At 38.9% G+C, this 22987-nt stretch overlaps 1 protein-coding gene across 5 annotated transcripts in view; it reads right to left on the reverse strand.

Annotated features, from left to right (window-relative positions):
- Nucleotides 1-5836: 5836 nt before the first annotated feature.
- The window catches only part of BIRC6 (baculoviral IAP repeat containing 6), a 175555-nt gene continuing 158404 nt past the window's right edge, over nt 5837-22987 (reverse strand). For all 5 annotated transcript variants that reach the window (XM_050972011.1, XM_050972008.1, XM_050972010.1 and 2 more), the window contains exons 67-74: nt 20650-20795; nt 19713-19823; nt 18231-18448; nt 17401-17562; nt 16031-16108; nt 10728-10916; nt 7658-7792; nt 5837-6577 (exon numbers count right to left, since the gene is read on the reverse strand). In XM_050972011.1, the coding sequence (XP_050827968.1) occupies nt 6398-6577; nt 7658-7792; nt 10728-10916; nt 16031-16108; nt 17401-17562; nt 18231-18448; nt 19713-19823; nt 20650-20795 (1219 nt within the window). In that variant the 3' untranslated portion in view covers nt 5837-6397. The remainder of the gene's footprint in view (nt 6578-7657; nt 7793-10727; nt 10917-16030; nt 16109-17400; nt 17563-18230; nt 18449-19712; nt 19824-20649; nt 20796-22987) is intronic.

The raw sequence follows: 22987 nt of genomic DNA on the forward strand, positions 1-22987 counted from the left end.
TCAGTGTGTGGAAATGTGTAAAATGAAGTATTGGGGAAAAATGAAAACTGGATGAATTTACAGTCATGGCTTTTCCTTAGTGACATTGATTGGACAACTGTCTTTGAGGGCACACTTGGCAAAGGAAAATAACTTGCTGTTGGATTCTATGCATGAAAAGGCATTTGCAAGTAAAGCAAAAATGTATTTAAGGTAGTGATTAAAATACACAAGTCACACGAACATTTTCAGGAAGACAGCAGTATCACAACAAGCATTTTACCCGTGTTATTTTTATTCAGATGATTAATCCAAGTCTTCCATTTCCATTAGGCATGCATTGAATTTAACATTCTACTGCAGGTCTCTATATGCAATCTAGAAATTTCAGCACTGTCCCTCATTGACTTCTGCTATCAATACAGGCTCTTGAGAGCTCTTCAAGACTGAACTGTCTTTCCTGACTTACACAGTTGTTGTGTACTGTTGTTCTCCCATTCTTTGTTCAAATGGCTTGGCTTTTCCTCCAATACAAGTTATTGTTCGTTCATCTGGCTATTTGTTTTCTAACATGAATTTCCTTGGAGGGAGAGCTAGAAACAAGTGGAAGAAGGTTTAACACATTAGTAGGCAGTGCAGATACAAAACGATATTTTGATATTTGGCTTACCTTTGCTTCAGTTACCATTTGCTCTCATCAACAGCAATTGTTTGAGTCTGAGTGTATATAGTGTACATTTGTAGTGTTGTTTGTTTTGGTTTCTTTACCTAGAGTGAAATTTGTATGGAGCTAAATCAATAGTTAGATGTAATTTACACCTTGTTTTCCCTGTTCTGTCAGATGGATCGGGTGGTGTCTGTTAGACTCTTCATGTTGCTGATGCTGAAGTCTCCCAGGGACCTGTACTGGAGCAGTGTTGCAGTGTCTGTGTGACAAGCCTGCACACTCTTGCCTTAAGTGACCATGAGGCAACTGGGAGATATGTAGAATTGAATCTGATTTTTTCACCTAGTCTGAGGTTTCTCCAATGCTCTGGGACTTTTCCAGAATCACACATGCTGTGTCAAAATTCAGCCAGCCAGATGGTTGCATGATTTCTCTTGTGACTGCTGCTTTGCTGGAGGCCAGCCCCTGTGAATTTTATCTATCACATCAAATTTCTCTGGTGGAAACTGTCTCAAAATACAGTTGAGATTTGCAGTGTGACTATTTGGTAGCTGAGAAGATGGGTCCTGTTGGCAAGCACAGCAATTGCTTTCCAGCAATCCTGCTGCTGGCTGCTAGGTTTTGATGTGCCATATCACCTCCATTCCCTCTTGAATCACTGCCCCACTACATTGCCAGCAAGCAGCTGCAAGGTTTTCAGGACAGCCAGAACTGTAGCTATAGCCAGGATGGAGGCAGGGACTCATCCTGCAGACTATTCCCAGCCACTGTGCACCGGGATCTGGCACCCTGGATTCCCTAATGCAAGAATGCTGGTGCTTGGCTGGGCTGGTTGCACATATGTGATGATGGTGGCCTTGTCACAACCTGAATTAACCACACTGGTACCCCTCCTGCAGTGTTAAAGAGGTGCTGTCACAGTCCAGGCTTAGAACTGTGCTGCACCAGAATCCAGCTGAGGCCACCTTCTCACGTGCTGCTTAAAATACTTGTAAAAATAAGTTTATACTGAAAACTCTGCAATGATTGAAGGAATTTTGATTGAAAAAGTTCTGGAAGTTTGCATTAATATGCTTATTCCTAATTTAGGTATGGGTGAAGTTTTCCGTGGCTGAAAACTTAGAATTTTGAGGTGAAAGGACAGGACTTGTGGAGACATCCAAGGCATTGCTTAGGAGTAGATTGTAAGACATTTTCTGTTGGTATTCTGTTTCTGCATCACATGTATGTTTAAATATCTTAATGAAAAGAGAAAAGATGGAACCCTCCCAAGTTTTGCTGTTGCCATTCCTCACTCGGTCAATAAGAAAATCCTTAATGAAGCAACACAGAATCTTTACAGATGGCAAACTGAATTTTTTTATCATGAGATTTTCAATTTGTTTTCATTTTCCACATTTGCACTCTTAATCCAAAGGGTAAGTAGCATTAATACACCTGGAGAACTAAGTGGACTGGGTTATCTTTTGAGAGCCAAAACTTGGGCTGAGGCAAGACCAGAGGAGAGACTGCAGCCTGCAGAGATGACAGGTCACAATATGCAGAACTCTCTCAATCAAGACAGAGAATTGTGGTTCGGGATTTGGTTTCTGAGCCTTTATAAACAGAGGCAGTGGTGAGATTATTTGGGAGCTCTGCTATAGTAATTCAATGGGTGGTTAATGTGTTTTCTGCATTCATGGTTTAGGAGAATAAAACAATGGCAACAATCAAATCTCTGGAGAATGAAGATGTTTTCACCTGTGATTCATTTCAGTAATTGTGGAGCTTACTTTTACTCAGCTCAGTGCATTTCAGAATGCTCATTGTTGTGATATAAATGCCCTATTGTTCCTACTAAAGCTGTCACTGTCTATGCAGAAGAAGAAAAAGACAGCTCAGGAAACATTTTCAAGACTGCCAGACCAGATGCATTTATATATGGATAGATATGTATGTGTGTCAGTAAAAAACCCTGAGAAATAGATCTGAAATACCTTCTGCACCTTATACTTGTTCCTTATGACATGAAGAATTGAAAATCTGTCTCCTTTCTTTTGTAAAATGCTTATAATTTCTGTTTTCTATAGAGAGAGCTGACAGTCCAAGGAGGTAAGTCCACTTGGTGGTGATTGGCTTCTGAATAAATAAAAAAGGAAACACCTGTAAATCACACTAATACAAAGGCAGCATGAAGTTATAAATGAAGAAGGCCTACCTGAGAAACTCCAACTAAAAATCTAAGCCTAAATAATTCACCTTCACAGCGAACAGAACAACATAGTATAGTCTTGGCTTAAATGTAGGTCAGCTGGGTTTCTGTTCAGGTATTTATGGGTTTAAAAGACAAATTAATAATATGGTTGTTTGCTTATCAAATTGTTTTCCTCTGGACGTAAAACAGAACATTTCCTAAAGTGCCACCAGAAACGTTTTGGGGGAAAAAAGTAATAGATGACATAGCTGGAAAAAAAAACCTGTTTTGAAGTCATGTTTTCTAAACAATGTGATCCTGCCAGAAACTGAATGCCCTATTTGATAGAGCCATCAAAAGTAGTACAGTACATTTCCTGTATTGTATGGAGCTTTCTCTTTTTAAAGATTTTTTTAAAGCAAAGAATAGATGTTCCACTGCTGCTAAACAGAACATCCAAGCACAGCACTGGCACTAAAGCTCCCTGGAAGTGATCAACAACCCAGTGCCTTACCTGTGGCAGCAGGATTTTGCCTGTGGCTGCAGAAGAGTCTCCTCACCTGGCTGGCAGAGGTGCACAGTATCACCCTTGAGCTTATGGAAAAGATTTACACAAGAAAAACATTTACAAAGCCCAGCCAACAATGCCACACAGGTCACTGCAGATCCAGACCATCTATAGTCACACATATTTTATTCTGCTTTTACCTAAACATTTAACATGTAATTACTGGAGTGAAACTTGGAAGTTTTTTACAGCTTTATGTTTCAAATTTTGTTTTGTTATTTTTTTCTTTTTTTCTAGATTGTCATATTTGTTTCTTCCTGGATAGGAGTGGCAGAATTACAGAGGAGCATTAATCCAGACATTTATGCACATCTTTTACCCAGAGGAAATTCCAGAGGAAACCATCAAATCCTGCAGAGGCACCATCATTACTGTCTGTAGATAGAGAGTGCTGTGGCAACAGCTGCAGAACAGAACAGTCGTTCATGTGCAGCAGTCAGTGCAACAAGGGATTTGCTCTCATGGACCATCTCCTCTTCTGTAGACACTGTGCCTGCACCAGGCAGGAAAGCCTGGCATTGCTATCTGTGCAGCACCACGAAACACTCCTGCACCACTCTGTGGTGCCTTACTCTTCCTCTGCCAGAGTGGCTACAGCAATTCCAAAGGCTGGTAACATCCCATGCCACCCTACAGAACTGTTGTGCCAACAATCAATCCTGAGCCAAAGGCAGCACCAAAAAACATGGAGTAAAATCCCATAATGATCTAACAAGCAGCTTGCTGCCCTTTGCACCTTTGAAAATAACTTCTGTTGAATTTTAAAACATTTTCTACAAAATCAGCCTAACAGTTAAAAACACAGGACCTGCATGAATGGTTAGAAACTGTGATCTATATTTGTACAGGTTTCTAATCAGTTTGATGAAATGGTAAGAGATGAGTCTCCCACCTCATAGGATTTACTGTGATGTTACTGCCACGTAGCATAGCTACCTTGTGTATTTAAATACCTAAAAATGTGTATTTTGTATTTGTTGCCAAGTTCACAATTTACTTAGGCTGTAACACAGTTGCAATTTATTAAGGATTGAATCTCTGCATTAATTTGGTACAATTCCATTCTAGCTCACATTAGAGCAAAAAAAGGATAATTGGTATGTAGATGCAAATTAGAGTTTAATATCCCATGCAGCTGTTTACATCTGCTTAATTAAGCAGCAGTGACTTCACATTAGCATTGCTATGAAACCGTAAATATGCACTGGAGATAAAGGTACAATCATGTTAACTACCTTCCTCATGTCAAATCAATGCCAGATGGGTATTTCTTGTTTCAGTCTTGTGTTTTAATGGTAAAGAAAAAAGTCTTCACTTTTAAAGAGGATCTTCATGTTCAACACATTTGGTTTTGGTACAAGTACCAGGATTTTTAAAAAAGACTGTGCTCCTGTAGACAGGCAACTTAAGCAGTAAATGAAGAGCTCTAATGGAAACTCCTAACAAATATAATTGGAAGTCAACTGGTTATTTTGCTTTTGTAGCCCTTACAGGAGTATCACAGTCCTTTTGTACAGTAACAGAATGTAAGTAAATACCCATCTGGAAAAATGCAGGGCTGTTTTAATACTGATGAAGTTCTAACACTTGGACTATGTGGCACAAGCTCTTTGTTCCATGTCTTTACCAGCAGTTCTGGCACAGGGTTGCTTGTTTTGCTCTCTGACTAAGGACCCCTGAAGTTCCACAGATGTATTTTGAGAGGTATGTACAACCAGAACAGGCCTTGGATTAACACAACACATCAGTAGAACACAAAAACTGCTCTTCGGTCAGGACTATCAGAACTGTTAACCATCAGCATAAGAACACAACCTCAGTTGGTGCCATTTTTAATGATTAGAAATAATACATTGTAAAACAAAAAGTCAAAAATTCCAGCGTGATACTTATAAACAAAGAACAAATAGAAAACAAAAAACTTTCGGTTTTGCCTGATTTATAGTATGTATCATACAACAGATCATTAGTCAGAGGTAATACCAGTATTAAGTTTTTGGTCCTTCAAGGACTGCTCAAAAATTAATAACAATGATAGCAATGCATGTTATGTTAAAAGTGAGACTTGATTATTAAATAAAGCAAACTCCTTACCCTTTTACTTACGGATCTGTGGTTGCAAGTATAAAACTGGAAATAATTCTACACATTAGGAACTAGAGAACATCAGAGTCCTGTGTGGCATGTCAGTAAAAGTAAGCTGAGTATGTAAAAATCAGACATTTCGATACAATAAAGACTTTGTTCCAGAATAGCCCTTAAGAAATTTAGAATACTGTTAGTTTGCATAAAATAGCCAAAAAAACCCCAACTAATTCAGAAGTCCAAATTTGGCATGAGGTAAAACCATGTGCATTTATTTCATCTGCATTTTAGATTTAGTAAGCATAAAATTAAGTATGTTGACTGTAATGAATTCAGTCATACAAGTGCAAGTCTTCAGCTAGAATGTATTTTATGGCAGTTTATTTAAAAAATGTACCAGTAAATCATAAAAGAGGGATCATGTCCATTTAACGTTTATTGAAGTATACAGGAGGTTTTCTTTAGAATCAAATATGAGCATGAATATATGGCCAAACGTAAAATCTATCAAATTCAGTGAAAATTTTCTGACTTTAAATAGTAGCTGTAAGAATGACCAATATATATTCTTTGTTACAACCGCCCTCACTCTACAAGTAAAAAAAAAATAATAAACATTCAGTAAACATTCTTTCCTAAGGTAGTTTCCCTTATATATCAGTGATTTATCCATTTTTTTTGTATACATAACTTTTTAAACATACCAATCAGTGGTTCTCACAATTGAAAAATAAAAGCACAAAAAAGTTTACACTCTTGTACAGGTAAATAAAAGATCATTTTTAATTAAACTGTATATCCTTAAGGGCATAGTATAGTTTCAATTTCATTACCTATTACATAATTAACTTCTTACATACAAATATTGACATATTTGGCTTGTGCTTCAAAGCCGTTGTGTCTACAAAGTCCATGTCAATGCAACTCATGACTTGAAATCAGTGGGGACATCTTTACTGCTGCTGGGTTTAACCTGGTCGTGCAACATGGTCTCTTCTGAGCTTGTTGTGGCACTGCATTTTTCTGGGGAGTCATCAGTGTCTGGATCCAGCCCTTCAGGACAGGGAAGTTTTAGAAGTTCTTCCCGCAGCTGGGCTGTGTGACGCTGGATATACAAGAACAAGTCAGTGTGGAAGGCCACAGTTAAAACAATACTTTTCACAAGGTTAGACACTCTAAGACAAAAAGAGGAGTAGGTAGAAAGGCTTAAATGTACTATTTCAATGTCTGGATCAACTTGTCCCCTATATTTAAGAACTGGTACTTTCATTTTAGTGACAGAATCATTAGCAAAAGCTGCTGGAGACAAATTAAAGGTGGTCAACAGAACTGCAGCCAACAAGTGCATCAATATAAATGCTACACCATTGGTCCTGCAGTTGAGTCATATCTGTGTTCAGGGGTCACAGCAGAAACTGGCTTGGACTTGGCAGGTCATACAAACCAAATTTATAAAGAATTCAAGATGAGACCTGATCTGTCACAGAGACAGACATGGAAAGATTTGTATACTGATCACAGTAACTTCATAGTAACTTCATTTTGAAGACCAGTCACACTGAAAGAATGGAAGTCTGGTAATGGACAAAAAGAAGCCTTTCTAAATCTGGGGTTTGTACCTCAGAGGAAATAAAACCTCAAATATTAAAACCAATATAGCCCTGTTATCTGTGTGGTCACAAAATACACAAATGGTAATACTTGGCTAGGAAGGCAGAAAATATTTATAATGGTTAGAATGATTCAAGTTAACACAGGATAAAACTGATTGCAGCTGACCACAGTTTATTAACTGCTTGTCTACTCTAAGAGCTTGTTTTCTGGCAAGGAACTGGTTGTAATACAACTTTATCATTAACTCCCACCCACCCTCAGAGTGAACAAAAAAAGCTATTATCACAAAATATTCTGAGCTGGAAGGGACCCACCAGGATCAAGTCCAACTCTGAAGTGAATGGCCCATAGGGGATCAAACCCACAACTTTGGTGTTGCACCAGCACCATGCTCCAACCAACTGAACTCATCTCGGGGTCACTGCATCCTATACAAATATTCATAGAAAAAACAGGCAAGACAGGGGCTAGAGGAAAATCCAACTTGTAGTAAAAATACTGAGGAAGTGGAATGCACATACATTGCCTCTCTTGACAATTGGGAAACTTAGATTTGTTATAAACATCTCACCTTCAGAGCTGCTGCATGATGGGACATGGTCCTGCCTACCCGTTTGTCACTGCTGTACTGCTGTATGTCTGCTATCCACTCCTCACACTGAGCCATGATCTCCACTCTTTTCAAGTAGAAGTGTTTGTGGATGACCTGCAAGAAAACATTCCCAATGTAACATGGATGGAGAACCATATATTTTAACAATACCAGATTTGCAAGACCTCTGTGGGTCTAAATGAATATAAGGGAAAAAAAAAATCAGTACGAAGGTAATTCAGAATTGAATCAGACTGGAGATGAAATTGGAATTTCTGCCCTCAGAGATTTCCAAAATCCAACTGGAAAAAGCCCAGAGGAACCTGTTCTGAATTCAGCTGATGCTGTTTTGGGGAGTTTGCTGGTCTGGATATCTCCTTCAGTCTGTAGGAATCCACTGTTTGTGTGCAGCCTGCCATTTCAGCAGTCACTTGTGTCACCTGGGCGCAGGGTAAACCAGGGCCAGAAATATAGCAGCTGAAGCAAAGGGAGAGCAGAGCAGAGCACTGCTCACGTTCTGCAGTTCAAAGCTGGGTGTACTATGCAGGCACGAAGTTCACACAGGAGCAGAGCTACACAGAGACAGTGCTGAGGCTTCCATTGTTTCTCTCCCTGCCCTGTTTTGCTAGAGAAACACAGAGCAAGCAGGAGCACCACGTCCTCCCCTCCCTGAGCACGGGCTGCCCCAACAGAAAACAGAGGAGCAGAAACACTGCTGGGGTACGAGCACAGGAACTTTGCGCACTTCTGCCAAGAGCAGGATCCCAGCAGCTGCTTCCGAGGGGATGCAGCCACTTTGCTCCAGGCAGAGGCAGCACATTTGGGAACACTGGAATTCTCAGGCCATGGCACTTGAGCTGCCCAGCTTGGATGGGAACCAGTATTTGACTGAAGTGTAATTTTGTAATCGAAGTACATATTTGAGTTTAAAAAAATCCAACCAATCAACACTCATACAAAGTTGTGAAACTCTGCTTGGTGTTGGCTTTGTCTTAAACAGTTTTCTGAAACTCTGAACAGTGAAGGCAACAATACAACCAAAAAAACTTTACTGAGCACTGAGAGTTCTTGGCCATATTGCAACATAAAGGGAAAAATAATTTTTCTGTCTGGAGGTTAGAGAAAACAGCTATCTGTCTAAAGAGAAACTGTATATTGAAAGTGTAATTGACTTCAACTCTGGATAGATTCCTTAAATCCATGATGGAGCTTGGAAAAACTCCCAAAGAGTGGCAGTTTAGATTTCCTGAGCCTACCCATCATTTAATATAATGAAGACAAGACTCAGATTTTTGAAGACAACAGATCTCAGGATGTACGTTCTTAGACCTCAGTCTTCAGCATGAGTTTGCATTTGTGTTATTGATCATCACTGTTAAGATTTCTAACATAATGGTACAAAAACCCCAGAGGTCTGAACAAAAAGGGAATCTCCCAAGGAAGTGCTCAGATAATCCAAGAGATTAATTTCCATTTGGACGGGGCCGCAGATGGACTCTAGCATTGTTCCAAAGCTGCCTTTTTCATACCAGCAGTGTGAGAGCTGCACTGCAGAATAAGAACACAATTACTGAGACTCTTAAGGAAAAGTGCAGCAACAATAGCTGGGATTCAGTTACCAAACGGTCTAAGACTGCATATCCTTCACTTCTGTACATGTGAGAAGAAATGTGGAGCATTATTGTCCACTGTTTTCTTATATAATCTTATATATTCATAATTTAATCTGTGATTTGAGAATGCCTTTTGCGAAAGTGAAACCATTACATAAGCTAGAAGAAAAAGACCTATTAGCAGAACTTATTGGATTATGTGTCCAGATATTATCTTCATCATGCATGGACTTCTACTTATTGAGTCGAACATTTAAGAGGTAATCCTGAACCACCACCAGGTTTTATTTCATTAATCCAACATCCCATCACTGCACATCCTTTTTTACCTGCATGAGGATAAAAATATCTTTTCTTATTATTCCACAAGACACAGTAATTTTAATGAAAAAAGGTTTTGCATTCCAAAGAATATATTTTACAATATCAAGGCAAGGATGGGAGATCAGCATCTCAGATGCCACATCCAGCAATGTGCATAAACCTAGAATATTTAGGCTTTTTCAACGTTTTATTATGCAGACAATTGAAAGCATAGGTGATACTGCCAGATGGTTCCACGCTTCAACACTGGCAACAGCTGTAGTAGTTCAGAGCAAAATGTGTTTTTCTGGATATATTCACTGGTAATACTGTGAGATGACTCATGTTTGACCAAACATTTTGTATTAATATTCATATAGATCCTCTTAGTGCTTCTTCAGCTCTTTTCTCCTTGAACTCTTGCTGTATATGTTCAAGCCCCTGAGATCTAACTCATCTGCTTTGGGAAAGGAATTGGACTAGAGACACTGAGAAGTCCCTAATAACGAAATTCTTCTAACATGCTACAGGTGAGCTTTAGTCTATCTTCAGGAATGTAGCATATTAGGCAATTTGATTTATTACTATAATTTTTTTAAGACAGCTTGAATGCATGAAGGTTAGCATTGCTTTTAGCAGCATCAAGACAGTTGTTTTCAAAGGCACAGGTTTCTAGTGCAGATGCTTTGTGGAATTTCTTTTAAGGTATTTTTCCAATCTGCATTATCTTGGTGTATCTGAAGTGTTTCTTAGTATTTGCTTCAAATTTATGATCCTTGGGAAAATACCGCCTGTTATTTGTGCAGAGTATGGAGCATGGAGTGCCCCTTTGTAGGGCTGACCAACGGGTGTTACAGGCCATGTAAAAGGTCCTGCTCAGTACTAAGAGTGAGCTAAGCTGATTGAACCATGTTCTATCCAACTGTGCACCAAGATCCCATTCAGGTCAGTCCCACTTTGCCTGCATTCCTCTTTCCTAGGAAAGGATCTGTGAAGTTTGGTGCAACCTTGTTCACTTCAGTCTCTTGAGTCAGTTGCCACAGGTTAAAAGAGACATCTCATGCATTATCTTATCAAATATTTGCATTATTCTTAATGCTCAAAAAAGAAATACTGCCTATCACAAAACCTACCTCCTTAAAACATGGTGATGGATTTCTCATTTGTTCGAGCATTGCCCACTTGACTGTGGCCTGTCGGATATTTCCATCGTATTCCCTGGAGCTCTGGGTACCGCTCGGAGTGCCTCGCGATCGCTCGTAACCTGGTTCGTTAAAGTATGGTTCTGCCACCAGTATTAGGGACTGGACAGATACTAACACCTGTTCAGAGAAGAAACCAAATATTAAAATTGTGCTGCCAAACTATTCTTACAAATATACTATCGGAATTCAGGACATCCCTCTGGCTGTCCTGGATTGCCAGGACCCTTGCCAGGGGGCTCAGAGGCCCTGGCACAGAGCCCAAGATGCCTGTGGTTTTGATTATGACCCATGGAGCAAGTTACCAACCTTAGATGAAGATCTGCAAGCCACAAAAGTCTAAGCAGAATAACAGTTAGTTTGTCACAGGGTGGAAAAAGAGATTTTTAGGGTTTTTAGAATGGGGTTCAGGGGGCAAGATGGAGGGATCTGGGCATGTCTGGCCTCTCTCCTTCTTCTTGGCCTCCATCTTCTGCTGTGATGTTGGCACTTTTAGATTGGTTTAGAGTAGAAGCTCACTGTCTAACAGAGGTGATAGGTATTGGAAAGTAATTGTAAACACTGTATATGTAGTTTTTAGTATAAAGACATAACACATCCCCGGGGGCAGGCAGAATGCCTCTGACTGTCCTGCTGAGCTGACCTAGGCAGGACAGGAGAAAGAATTTTATAGAAAAGATACAATAAACAACATTGAGACCGAGAAATGAAGAGCACTGACTCCTTCAAGCACCGGGCTGGGAAAAGGGACTTTCCAACTTTCCTCAGGGTCACTCTGACCAGCTAAAGCCCCGAGAAGAGACAAAGCTCTGCTCACTTTACAAGCAAAACCATTTCTATGGCAAAGTACTTCTATTTGTGATACAGGCTATGTGCAAGCAGGGAACATCCACACTTCAAACCTAAACTGTCACTACACACAAAAACCACCAAGTCTTCTGGCTGTGTATTTAGCTCAAGCACTGAGAAAATGACAAATGTAACTTAAAACCCTGAAAAACAGACATACAGATATAAGTAAGAGAATGTATTTAAAGGAAGAGATGTCTGATTGTGCCCCTTTGTGAAAGAAAGTGTATTTGTCAAATTCTCAATCAACAATTTTGATTTTTCCTCCTATGGCTGAGCTTACTAATTCCTGTAATTCTGAACTAGATGAAGAAAAAATAAAGGAGGTAAAATGCCACATGAACGACTGAAATTAATCCTGATCTACACTGTCTCCCATTTTTTCTTTCAAATAAATGTCCTTTAGTTTCAGATTTTACAAACAATGCTGCGTCATATGCCAATAAAGGAAAATCTCAGTATTTTTTTAATATAAGGGGAAAAATGTTGTCAATACTATATGAACAAAGCACCAACTATTCAGTAATTAGGAAATAACAATTTTCTTCCTTTCTGTTTTATTATCCAGCACATGTATGAATAGATGCTTACATAAATTCAAGGCATTTAAATATATACTCAGCCATTCCTAATAAAACCCAAAGAATTAAACAGATACATAGTGCTCTTAGGTATTCAAATGTAGACATACTGCATTTTCATGATTTGAAAGCTTGCTAGTTTTTCCAGTGTTAAAGTTTATCCCTGTCAATTTGCTTTTTTGACTAAATGAAGGGCAAGTTTTTCTTATGTACTTATGACCATGTCCACCAGCAACAATTTTAGGGATTACAGTTCTGTGACACAAACTTCCAGAACTGTAAAGAATTCAACCAAGACGACTGGAACACTTCTATTTCCTCATTTAGTGAAAAGCTGATGATATGTTACAGACCTGGGAATGGCATTTCCAGCACTGGGCATACTTAGGTGCAAATGCCCACGTGTCAGGGCAGTTGTTTCTGGAGCTGACTCTCCTCCTAATCTAGGTACAACTTAGAACATCTTTAAAACATCCCCTAATTTGTGAATTTGGATGTGGAAGACAAGAGTCCTCCTTTTTCTTGGTGCATGCAGAAAGTACAGCTCACATCAGACAGATGCCATGTCAGCAGCAATCCAAACTGTGACTCTTTTGCAGGCAGTGCCCTGACATCCACAGCTGTGCTCTGTGCTCAAGTGTGGCATTCTCCTGGAGTTTCTCCTGTAGCAAAGGGGGCACAGAAGTGTTCCAGCTTCCCATCTTCTCTGTGATGGTTCCTCACTCCACATAGAGACAATGCCAGAGCAGTAACTCCTATCAAAGTAGGAGTCCAAGAGCCAGCTGAATGACACAGGCTACCCTCAGTCCCACCAGCACCTTCACAGGAACATACCCTCACTCCTTTAGGTGCCACGGCACTTTGCCCTTGTGTAGTGGCTGTGCTTTCATTACAGCACAGACAGGCAGTCTAGGGCAGCCAAGTCTTGATCCTGATGGATTGGACAAGCAGCTGTGCAGTGGGAAATATGAACCAGCCTCCCTTGTTGGGCTGAGAAGGAAAATTAACCAGGTTTTTCTGTTTCTCAGGCTGGTGCCCCAGGTAACTGCTGGTACCGTGTGCACCATCATCACAGTCTCCTGTACCCTGCCCTGCACTCAACTACAAGCAGCCACGGTTATTTAAGTGTTATACCTTAAAATGTAGGTAATGCATTAAAATGTAGAGAATGTGCCTCACACATTGGGTTTCATCAAGCAAATGGCCACATAGATACCAAAAAAGGCAGAATATTAATGTAGATGTGCTAAGTTATGGTAGAGTGACTTCACTGCCAAGGCTCTGGATATGAAATGCGATCTCTGTGGTTTTTACACGTCTCTGGAAGAATAGGCTTCTGCTTTTCAAAAATTTTCTACTTTGGATATTTCTATCTTTTTAAAGTAGCTGTGCTAGAGAAATTTGACACTGCAGCATTTTACTTTCTGGGCCTGAATAAGCAGTCAATACTTTGAATTATAACTATAATGAATGAGAAACTATACACCAATCTTCCAGTTTTGCTGGGTAATAAAAATTAATTTCTGAAGTATTTTGGGTGGTCTGACAACAGTTCAATCTCTGAGCCAGAAAAAACATGTAGTGCTTAATTTTTTCCAAGCAATTTATTTAGTCCTACAGCTGTTTTCTATTTAACAGTTGTAAAGTGTTTTTCTCCCAATATGGTAGGGATGGGACTTTTCCCAACATTTTCTTACTATTCTCAAAATGAAACACTGAAAGAAAGTTTTAAATTATAAACTTCTATGCTGCATGTGATTTCTAACCATCAAATCTAACACTTTAATGTAAGAAAAAGGACTTTAGTGAAAATAAGACTTCCTAAATACTTGTACCTTTCTACACTGATTTTACACTTAAAGTCCAAAATTGCAGTGCATCTCTTGATTAAGAATTTGGATCTTGGGAAACTTGCACTCATTAAGGAAGGTTGGATACCTATCCCAGTGTGATCCTCTCTCTTGCTGATCTTGACGCTGAGTGGGATATTTGCCTGAAGTTCCCTTGATTGTTCTGCCTTTCAAAGATGGGAGCTAATGGCTTTGCAGTGATACCAGCTGGCTCCCCTGGCTCCCCTGGGATTCATGGGGTTTGGTTCCACGAACATGTGGGTCCAAGCAGCTTCAACACTGTTCCTCTACTGTGGGTATTCTCACAAACCTGCCTGAGAGCGCTTAGGGATAAATGAAAGCAAGTCTTACCCCTAACAGTGAGGCAGAGGTGATCTCTGCCTTTTCCATGCCCTTGCCAAAAGGTTTCCTTCCCGACTGAGCAGCTGGAGACCTAAGCAAACTGTCTTCTTTTGCTGCCAGCATATTATGCAAGGTCTTTGTGTTCCTCTTTATAACCCTAAACATTTTCAGTGCCATCTGAGCTTTAGTTTCCCTAATTTCTCTCCTGAATGTTTGGTCAATATCCTTTTATTTTGCACAAGAAGCCACCCCCTCCTTCCACCTTTTCTTGCCTCTTTTTGCAGCTGAGCTTAGGCAAGAGTTCTTGTTTACCCATGCTGGCCCTTCTGCCTGACTTCCACACACTGGAATAGACCATTCTTGAACTGATAAATCAGGAGACTGATAAATCTGCTCTCCAAGGCCAAATCCTGAACAAGCTGAAATCTGTTCTGCTGAAGGCAGTAATTCTATTATGCTGAAGCTGTGCAGTCTTCTAGGATTTGGAACAGAAATTGTACCTTGTGCTACATAATAATTACTCCAAACTCGGAATAAATTCAGTAACTGCCATAGGAAAGAAGCCATTGCAAGCTTTACTTTTACTTAATGTCTTTGCTTGTGAGTCAGTGCATGTCTGTGAAATAAAGCTGAAAATTATAAGGACTGCATGCCCTAATAAATTCTGCTCTAATGTAACACTAATTGTTATTGAACACAGCACAGCTGCACTTGCATTCCCTTCATCTTTATTCCTCTGCTCAGCTCACCTGCACACTTAGGAGGAGGAAGGCTACAGTCTGCACTAGTGTACTTCACTTTCTCATCTCTCAGTGTGGAGCCTCTTTTGCTTCTTAAGCCTCTTCACCATAAAAAGCTTGTGATAAATCCACAAGATGATGTCACCTCCAAGTCCTTTTTTTTTTTTTTGATTTTTGAAAATAAAATAAACTATTTGAAATCATCTGAGTAGAACTGGTGCAGCAATAAGCTGCAGACATGAACAGTTGCTCTTCAAGACCAGACCAACAGAAATACTCATTAGAAAGAGCATTTTGAAGAACCTGTCTCCTCAGCAGTGCTCCTTTCTTAAGAGTTCCAAGGACATTTTCTGGAATTTTGTCTTATTTATGCTTATTTGAAGAAAATTAGTGTCATTGATGTGTTTTATGAAAAATCCTTTCCTTAGGATTTTTCCTCCTAAGAAGCTGAGAGGCCTCAGGAACAAACTGGAAAGAATTCTTATCTGCTGCAGTGGAATACAACAGGTGGATCTGTGATTGGTCTCATGTGGTTGTTTTTAATTAATAGCCAATCACAGTCCAGCTGTCCAGACTGTCTCGGTCAGACACAAGCCTTTGTTATTCATTTTCTATTCTTAACTAGCCTTCTGATGAAATCCTTTCTTCTGTTCTTTTAGTATAGTTTTAATATAATATATATAATAAAATAATAAACCAAGCCTTCTGAAACATAAGAGTCATCTTTCTCGTCTCTTCCCTCATCCTAAGACCCCTGTGAACACCATCGCAAATTAGTCTGGTTTAAATGGTCCAGAAAAGGAATCCTTAGGATCAAGAGGCAACTTACTACTCCTAAATGACATTTAGAAGAGAAGGAAGAAATTGCTCACCTGCAAAAAACTTGATGTTTGGGGATTCCATTTCTCTTCTGGCCTCCCATGCCATGTGTTAAGTATGCTTAAGCACACCTGAAAAAGGGACATTATTAATACCACATACAAATATTATGACAAAATTGTTCTGCCTGGACAGAACAGAATGTTGACATTACATTTAATTTTTTTGACAAACTTTTTTACAACAGCATTCTAAAAGACAAATTTTTTGACAAAATCAATAAAGCTGAAAAAGACCTCAGGGATTATCAAGTTCAATCTGTGATGGAACAATACCATGTCAACCAGACCATGGCACTGAGTGCACAGTCTTTCCTTTAAACACCTCCAGGGTTAGTCAGTGACTCCACCACCTTTCCTGGGCAGCCCATTCCCATGTCTAAACACCCTTTCTGTGGACAAATTCCTCCTAATGTCCAACCTAAGACTTCCCTAGTACAGCTTAAGACCATGAGACTACTTTGAAAGGAAAACAAAAATAATTTGGATAACAAGAACAGCATGCTAATAAATACAGAAGACAAGGCAGATTACTTTTCCTCACAGGAGACCTATGGATTCTAGTGGCTCCAAAAAAAAAAGAATTATGAATATTGTCCAATTCTCCACCTTCTGCTTTAAATACTGTTATAAAACCTGTAATTGTGTGTTTTGGAGACATTCGGCTTAAGCATGTAAAAGGTGGTTTCTGTCACACGGACTATCAAGAAATTGGAATTATTCCTTAACTTATGTGAATGATCTGAATGTCAGGGAAGTTTATGGTGTTCTTGAATCTTATTGTGAAATGTAACAATCCAAGACAGGGAAAACAGAGAGAAAATGAACAGAAGAAACTTAGAGGCAAGTATTTTCCAAGACTTAAAACTAGACAAAGAAAAAGGGAGATAAAGTCTCCACTAGGAATTATATTCTGTGTCCACATTAATAGAAAGCAAATGGAGAAGAATAGACAAGGCACTCAGCAAACCTTCAGCTGCAGCTGATATGAAGCACACTTTATGCATGGAAAGGGTATTTCAGATAGCCAAAACAGGTTCTGACTGGTTCATTTAGCAGAAAATGTTGGAAAAGAACATTTTTCTCAGACAAAAGTACTTGTTTTTTTGGTCCAATGCAACTCATAAAGGCTGGATCTCCAAAAATCTGCAAGACTATTTAGAAAGGAGGTAATTCCCACTTGAAACTGGCAAATCCCTCTTAATTTCATTCTGAAGACTGCTATTAACCAAAGAACTTCCTCAACCAAAGAGCTTCCTCCTGTACACTGGGAGTGGCTGATCCATAATTTGATCAGAAAAGGAAAAAACTTTCATCTGTTTCACTTCCTTTTTACACCTAACACAGGACCCCAGCTGACTTACCTTGCCATCATTGTAGAGGTTTGGATTAAATCTCACGCTGTGGCCTCCAGTTGTTTCCAGATTGACAAGTGGAGGGGAATTTGGATAGTCTTGTGGGAAATACACATCAAATTCAAAGCAACCATTTGCATATGGGGTGTCTGCAGGACCAGTAATGAGAACCTACCAGAGTTAAAAAGAGAAAAAAAAAAAGGAATTTAAAATCCCCACCCTTGTATCTATCACACAGTTGAGATTTTGTAAGTTATAGGAAGCATTTTACTTCCACCTGCTGTGTAGCAGGGATTATTATTAGACCTCACAATCACACACAGGCTGTTGGTCTGTTCACTCTGATACTGTGGGTAAGCAAAGCCCTCTGTGAACACTCATTTCTCCAGATTACAAGTGGAAAGCAAGACAGAAAGAGCTGAAAACTCTTTCCAATTGGATGCTATTGACAGAATGTTTTTTTCAAAATACAGGTCCAGAGGTATTCAGTGTACTTCCCCATACCTACTGCCTGCCACTTCAATGGTCACATGCGAAGATATGTTTGGACCATAATGGAGCAACAGCACTAAACTCTGGAATACCTGAAAAAGAATTAATCCTGCTCTGTGAAGACTCATTGGCCAAAAGAGCACTCCTGGGGCAGATGGGCTCTCCCTGTCCCTGCCAAGCTGCTGAGAAATCAGACTCACACTCAAATACTACCACTTACATTAATGCCTGGACAGCAATTAAAGTGGATGCGAAATATTTCTGGTTTTTCCTAAGATTTCAGGCACCTTCCTGAACACTTCTATGCCAAGCTGAAGAGAGAACTAAAGCCAGCTTTGCTTCCTTACCTTCATTATGTCGAGCCTCTCCTCATCACAGCGCACGAAGACGCTGGACGAAGAGGAGAGCGGCAGGGAGGTTGACAGAGTCACGGCTTCCTGCGCCAGGCGCCGGGCCCGGGCAGCACTGTTGGCGTCGCTCGCGTTTTTCACCTGAGACATGTAGTGGTAATTTACTTTAAATACCAATTTGCCATCATCATCTTCGGAAACCATTTCAAATGTATCTGGAAGGGAAAAAAATTTTAACACATCAGGAAAGGAGGGAAGTTTGTAGTGGATTAGTCTTGGATAAAGATTATGAACATTAAAATCAGGAAAGTTTAATTTGCATCACAGCAACTCAGAAAACCTTTTTTTTTTTTTTTTTTTTTTTTCAGTAAGTGATCACAGAAACCAAAGCATCAACAGTGCTGGGCTGAAACAATTTCTGCAGCTAATTTACAAACTCTCATATGCAACTTGTCAAATATACACCACTCCTAATCTGGAAAGCTACCAGCTATTCCTGACCCGGAATATGATGATACATACAAATACATAACAATGCTAATAATGGAACCCTTGTGAAGCCAAGTGCCTGTGGTATTTACTCGTGTGCTGGTGACAATGTTCAATGTTATTGAAGAACCATGAAAGACTACGCTGGAGCTGGTTTTCTTTAATCACTTGCTGCACAAAATCTGCTGCACAGCTGCCAGAGGGAAAAACTCCCACTTCCTACAAACCTTCATAACTCCTACTCTTGGCATACACTCCACAAACATTTGTGAGGAAAACCTCTTGCAAATACAACAGCAAAGAAATGTGACTGCAACTGCTGTCATTGTAACTCAAAAAATACTCAGTGAGCATGTTTTTGCAATAGTTTTATAGCTCCTTTTTGGATAAGATACTATTAGTTCTTTATGAATTTTTTGGTAACAAATTCCTTTTACTGCTAAAGTAAGGACAGATTCCCATCACATTTTCCAAATGCAATATATTGCACTTCTGGAAAAGACACAATTAACTTTATTGCAGTTTCATTTAAAAAACACATTTTGATTTGAATTATTTTCTATTTAAAAAAAATAACATATATGAGCTTTATATATATATATATATATATATATATAAATAAATAAGTGTATAAAGCTCATATATGAGCTTTAAAAAAATCAAACATTTCAATGTAATTTGAGAACTGAAAGACTCACAAAAAATCATTACTGTAATGAAAATATGAACATCAACACATCACTGAATTCATCTGGTCCCATGCATTACCTTAGTGCATGCTTTAAAACATTTCTTATTAGTTCAAAGAGTGCATGAGCTGGTAACCTGAAAATATGGATGTACAATTTTCCTCATGTGAAAATTATCAGTGGTCACATATGCAAGACAATTGTTAACTTTTAAAATAATAAAGGATTCTGTTCAACAGAACACACATTTCTTCAGTGTCTGCTTTCTAAAACACACACACATTCATACTTCTCAACCTACCAAACTGGAGTTTTTTCATGACAGCCACATACTTCTCTTCAAGGGATCGTAAAACAGACAAAGGCTTGGGCTTCACAGCAGCCTTTTTGGAGTATTCAGCCATCTTCTTTTCTGTTGTGTAAAATGTAATTATTTGTAATTAGCAATGTAATTCCAAGAAAAGCACAGCAAGTCTTGACATTTTATGGTTACATCCTTTCATAGAGACATCTCAAAACCGGGCATCACTTAGGGTATACAAATCTCTTTCTCACTACTGTATATCATTATCTGAGCAGCTTGGAGTAAATAGATCATAATTTCAGCTCAGAAATAAGTCATGACTCCTGCTGCTTCTTTGAATATTCTTTTGTTGTTTCTTTTAATTTATCTTTTTTTAATTTCAAATAGGAAGTAGGACATATGCTTGTGTGGATGGCTATTCTCACAGGCATTCCTGGACTCTCCAAAATCAGGAGCTGATTATACATACCTTTATAAAGTGCACTCCCCTGATTCAGCTACTTAATCTTTAGTTTATATTACTAGACAACAAGATGGGGTCTTTTGAGGTTCAACCCATGTTTCAGATTTTAGTTCTGCACTCATCTACTTCATAGTTAATCCTATTAATAAGATTTAGTTTCAACAGAAAAATTTTATTACTAAAAAAGGTCCTGTATGTTGTTTTCTGCCAAGAAAATAATAATAAAAAAAGGTTCTAAATAATTGTGCTGGAAGCTATTAGGTGTCCTCTAACTAACTTGAATTATTCTGTTTCCTTGATCAAAACACTTAAAACTTCCACAAGGTTCCAACCGCTTTTGAAAGCGCAGTCAGCATTTGGGGACAGGAGGGAAGTGTTTTGTCTTGCCTTGAAGCTGATTTATGAGTTATCTGTAAATGGCTGCATTACAGACAAACAGCCAGAGCACCTCTAGAAGTGTTTGTGTTTCACCTTGGTTTGCTTGGCGCAGACTGGTGGTGGCAGCATAAACGATCTCCGCCGTCTTTTGGATGTCTGGCACCAGCAGGGTCAGTCCCTCTGGCTCCTGATCAGAAGTATCTGGTTTTACTCCTGCTTTAGCTTTGTCTTTTTTAGACCTGCATGGGGCAAAGAAACAGGATATAACCTGAGAGAGTATTTTTCAACCAGCCATACAGTATCCAGTGCATCTGTCAACAGGGAAAAATACTAAAGATAATGGATTGAGACTAACCCAATCTTCTGAAATGGAATGTGTCTGTACCTTCAGCTTCATCACCAAATGAAGCAACCAGCAGTTCCAACACTGAACATGCTGCCTTGATTTGACAAACAGATGTACAGCTGGTATGAGCAGTGAAAATAGGAAATAAAGCCAGCAATTCCAGTACAGCAGTTTCTGCTTCAACATTTCAGGCCTACCCTTCAGGCTGACCTGATGTCTGCACACCTTCACACAGGATTGAAAACCGTACAAAATCAATCTAACAAAGATCACATCATGAATATGCATTTCATCCTTTCAGATCCTTGTGCAAAACTAAGTCCTAAATAGGTGACAAAATTCTCCTTCCTGTTATACAATACATGAAGGAGAATTTTTTTTTAGTAATTGCTAGAGCAATTACTAAAAAAACCTTAATGATAAAACTCTAGGAAACCTCCAGTAAAAATTCACAGCATGTAGCTGAACATCAACCTAGACACCAGAAGACTGTGGGTCAAACACAAATTTTGTCTATGCAGTTCTCTTCTGGGCTACAGAAATGTAGAGCTTTTATTTCAATAAAGAGTTTAATGTAACATAATTTTAAGAGCCTTAAAATATAAAAAGCATCTAGGTAATATCGGATGTTTATAATCAAAGTACTGCAAATCAAAACTTCAATTTAAACACCTCAAATTTTTCTAATTATTTGAAAATGCAGTGCATTTTCAAAAGCATGTGCCTAACACTGTTGTTTGATAGAAGATAGCTGCATAGTAATCATACGTTTAAATCTTTAGACTGTGACAATCCAGTCCTCAGTCAACTGCTGAAATGAGGACAAGGGTATTTGACACTAATGTAACCTAAATGTGTGTATTTAAAAGCTTCTATGCTTTGAGAGCTAACATAAACTTACACTGTCATCCTGCAAAACTTGGGAGATTTCAATGCTAACAGCACCCAAATTATTTTACAATTTTTACTCATTTTTGTTTCAACAGCACTTGTTCATTTTGAGACCCAAACAAGTTCAACAGCCAAGATGAAGTGGTTTTCTCTTTCTCACTAGCAAACCAATATCTACATGAGTAAAAACTGCAATTCAGTGTTTTGATATAGCAAACATATTTTATCAACTAAAACTTTTCTGTGTTTTAATCTAGACTGAAATTGTGCATAATGAATGACTCTCTAAACTATTCAGTAGAGGTGATTACAGCAGTACTGAATATGGTCTCTGAACTGTACCTAATCAAATGAGAATATCCCTAGAGAGCATTAATAACAAAATACATTACTGTAGCACGGTCCATTTTCCCTGTTCCAGATTTAATCCAAAAGGATGTTAGCCCATGGCAAACTTCAAGCTATTCTGAGCTTTCAGATACTCAAACTTAGGAGGAATTGGAGGCATCACAGCCAGCCCCAGGTTGCATTTGAAGAACACTGTATGACAAAAAAGCAGCAGCTGCATCTCTCATGCATACTTTCCAGTCCTTATTATTGCATTTTTCCTTGTGGAAAGATAGGCCAATATTTTTTAAATAACATACTAAGCACCTTCAGAAATACGTATTCAAACCTACTAAACCCCAGTGATAAACTGCTTTAACATCACGCACATGCTAGCAGCTACCCTAGAAATATATAGATTTAGATCTGCCTGCTATTGATACAGAAGCCTTAAGCTATTTGCTACAAAACCCTTGGAGAAATTCTGGCTGAAGTAAAATGTCAGTGGGCATTATGCAAGAGAAAGATGTGTGAAAAGCAATAAACATGTGCTTAGTGAAGGTACTGAAAGTATAATTAATTCTTACAAATCCATTTTCAAAACAGTGCTCCTGTGGCTCTTCTGTTGTCCACTTGCTTTTACAATTTGGACCATTTGTTTAGTTTTCCTCCTTCTATTTGGTCTTCGAATCAAAAAATCAAGGTGTTTGCCTCATAAAGCAAAATGCTTCACTGCATGCTAAAATCTACAGACATAGTGAGTTACTGACAGCAACTACCTCAGCAGACAAGAAATATATATTAGTTGAAGCAGCAGGGAAAGGAGACATCTACTTGCAATGCAAACATTCAGTACCAATAATATTA

This window comes from Serinus canaria, chromosome 3, assembly GCF_022539315.1.
Source record: "Serinus canaria isolate serCan28SL12 chromosome 3, serCan2020, whole genome shotgun sequence".
In the NCBI taxonomy this organism is placed as follows: Eukaryota; Metazoa; Chordata; class Aves; order Passeriformes; family Fringillidae; genus Serinus; species Serinus canaria.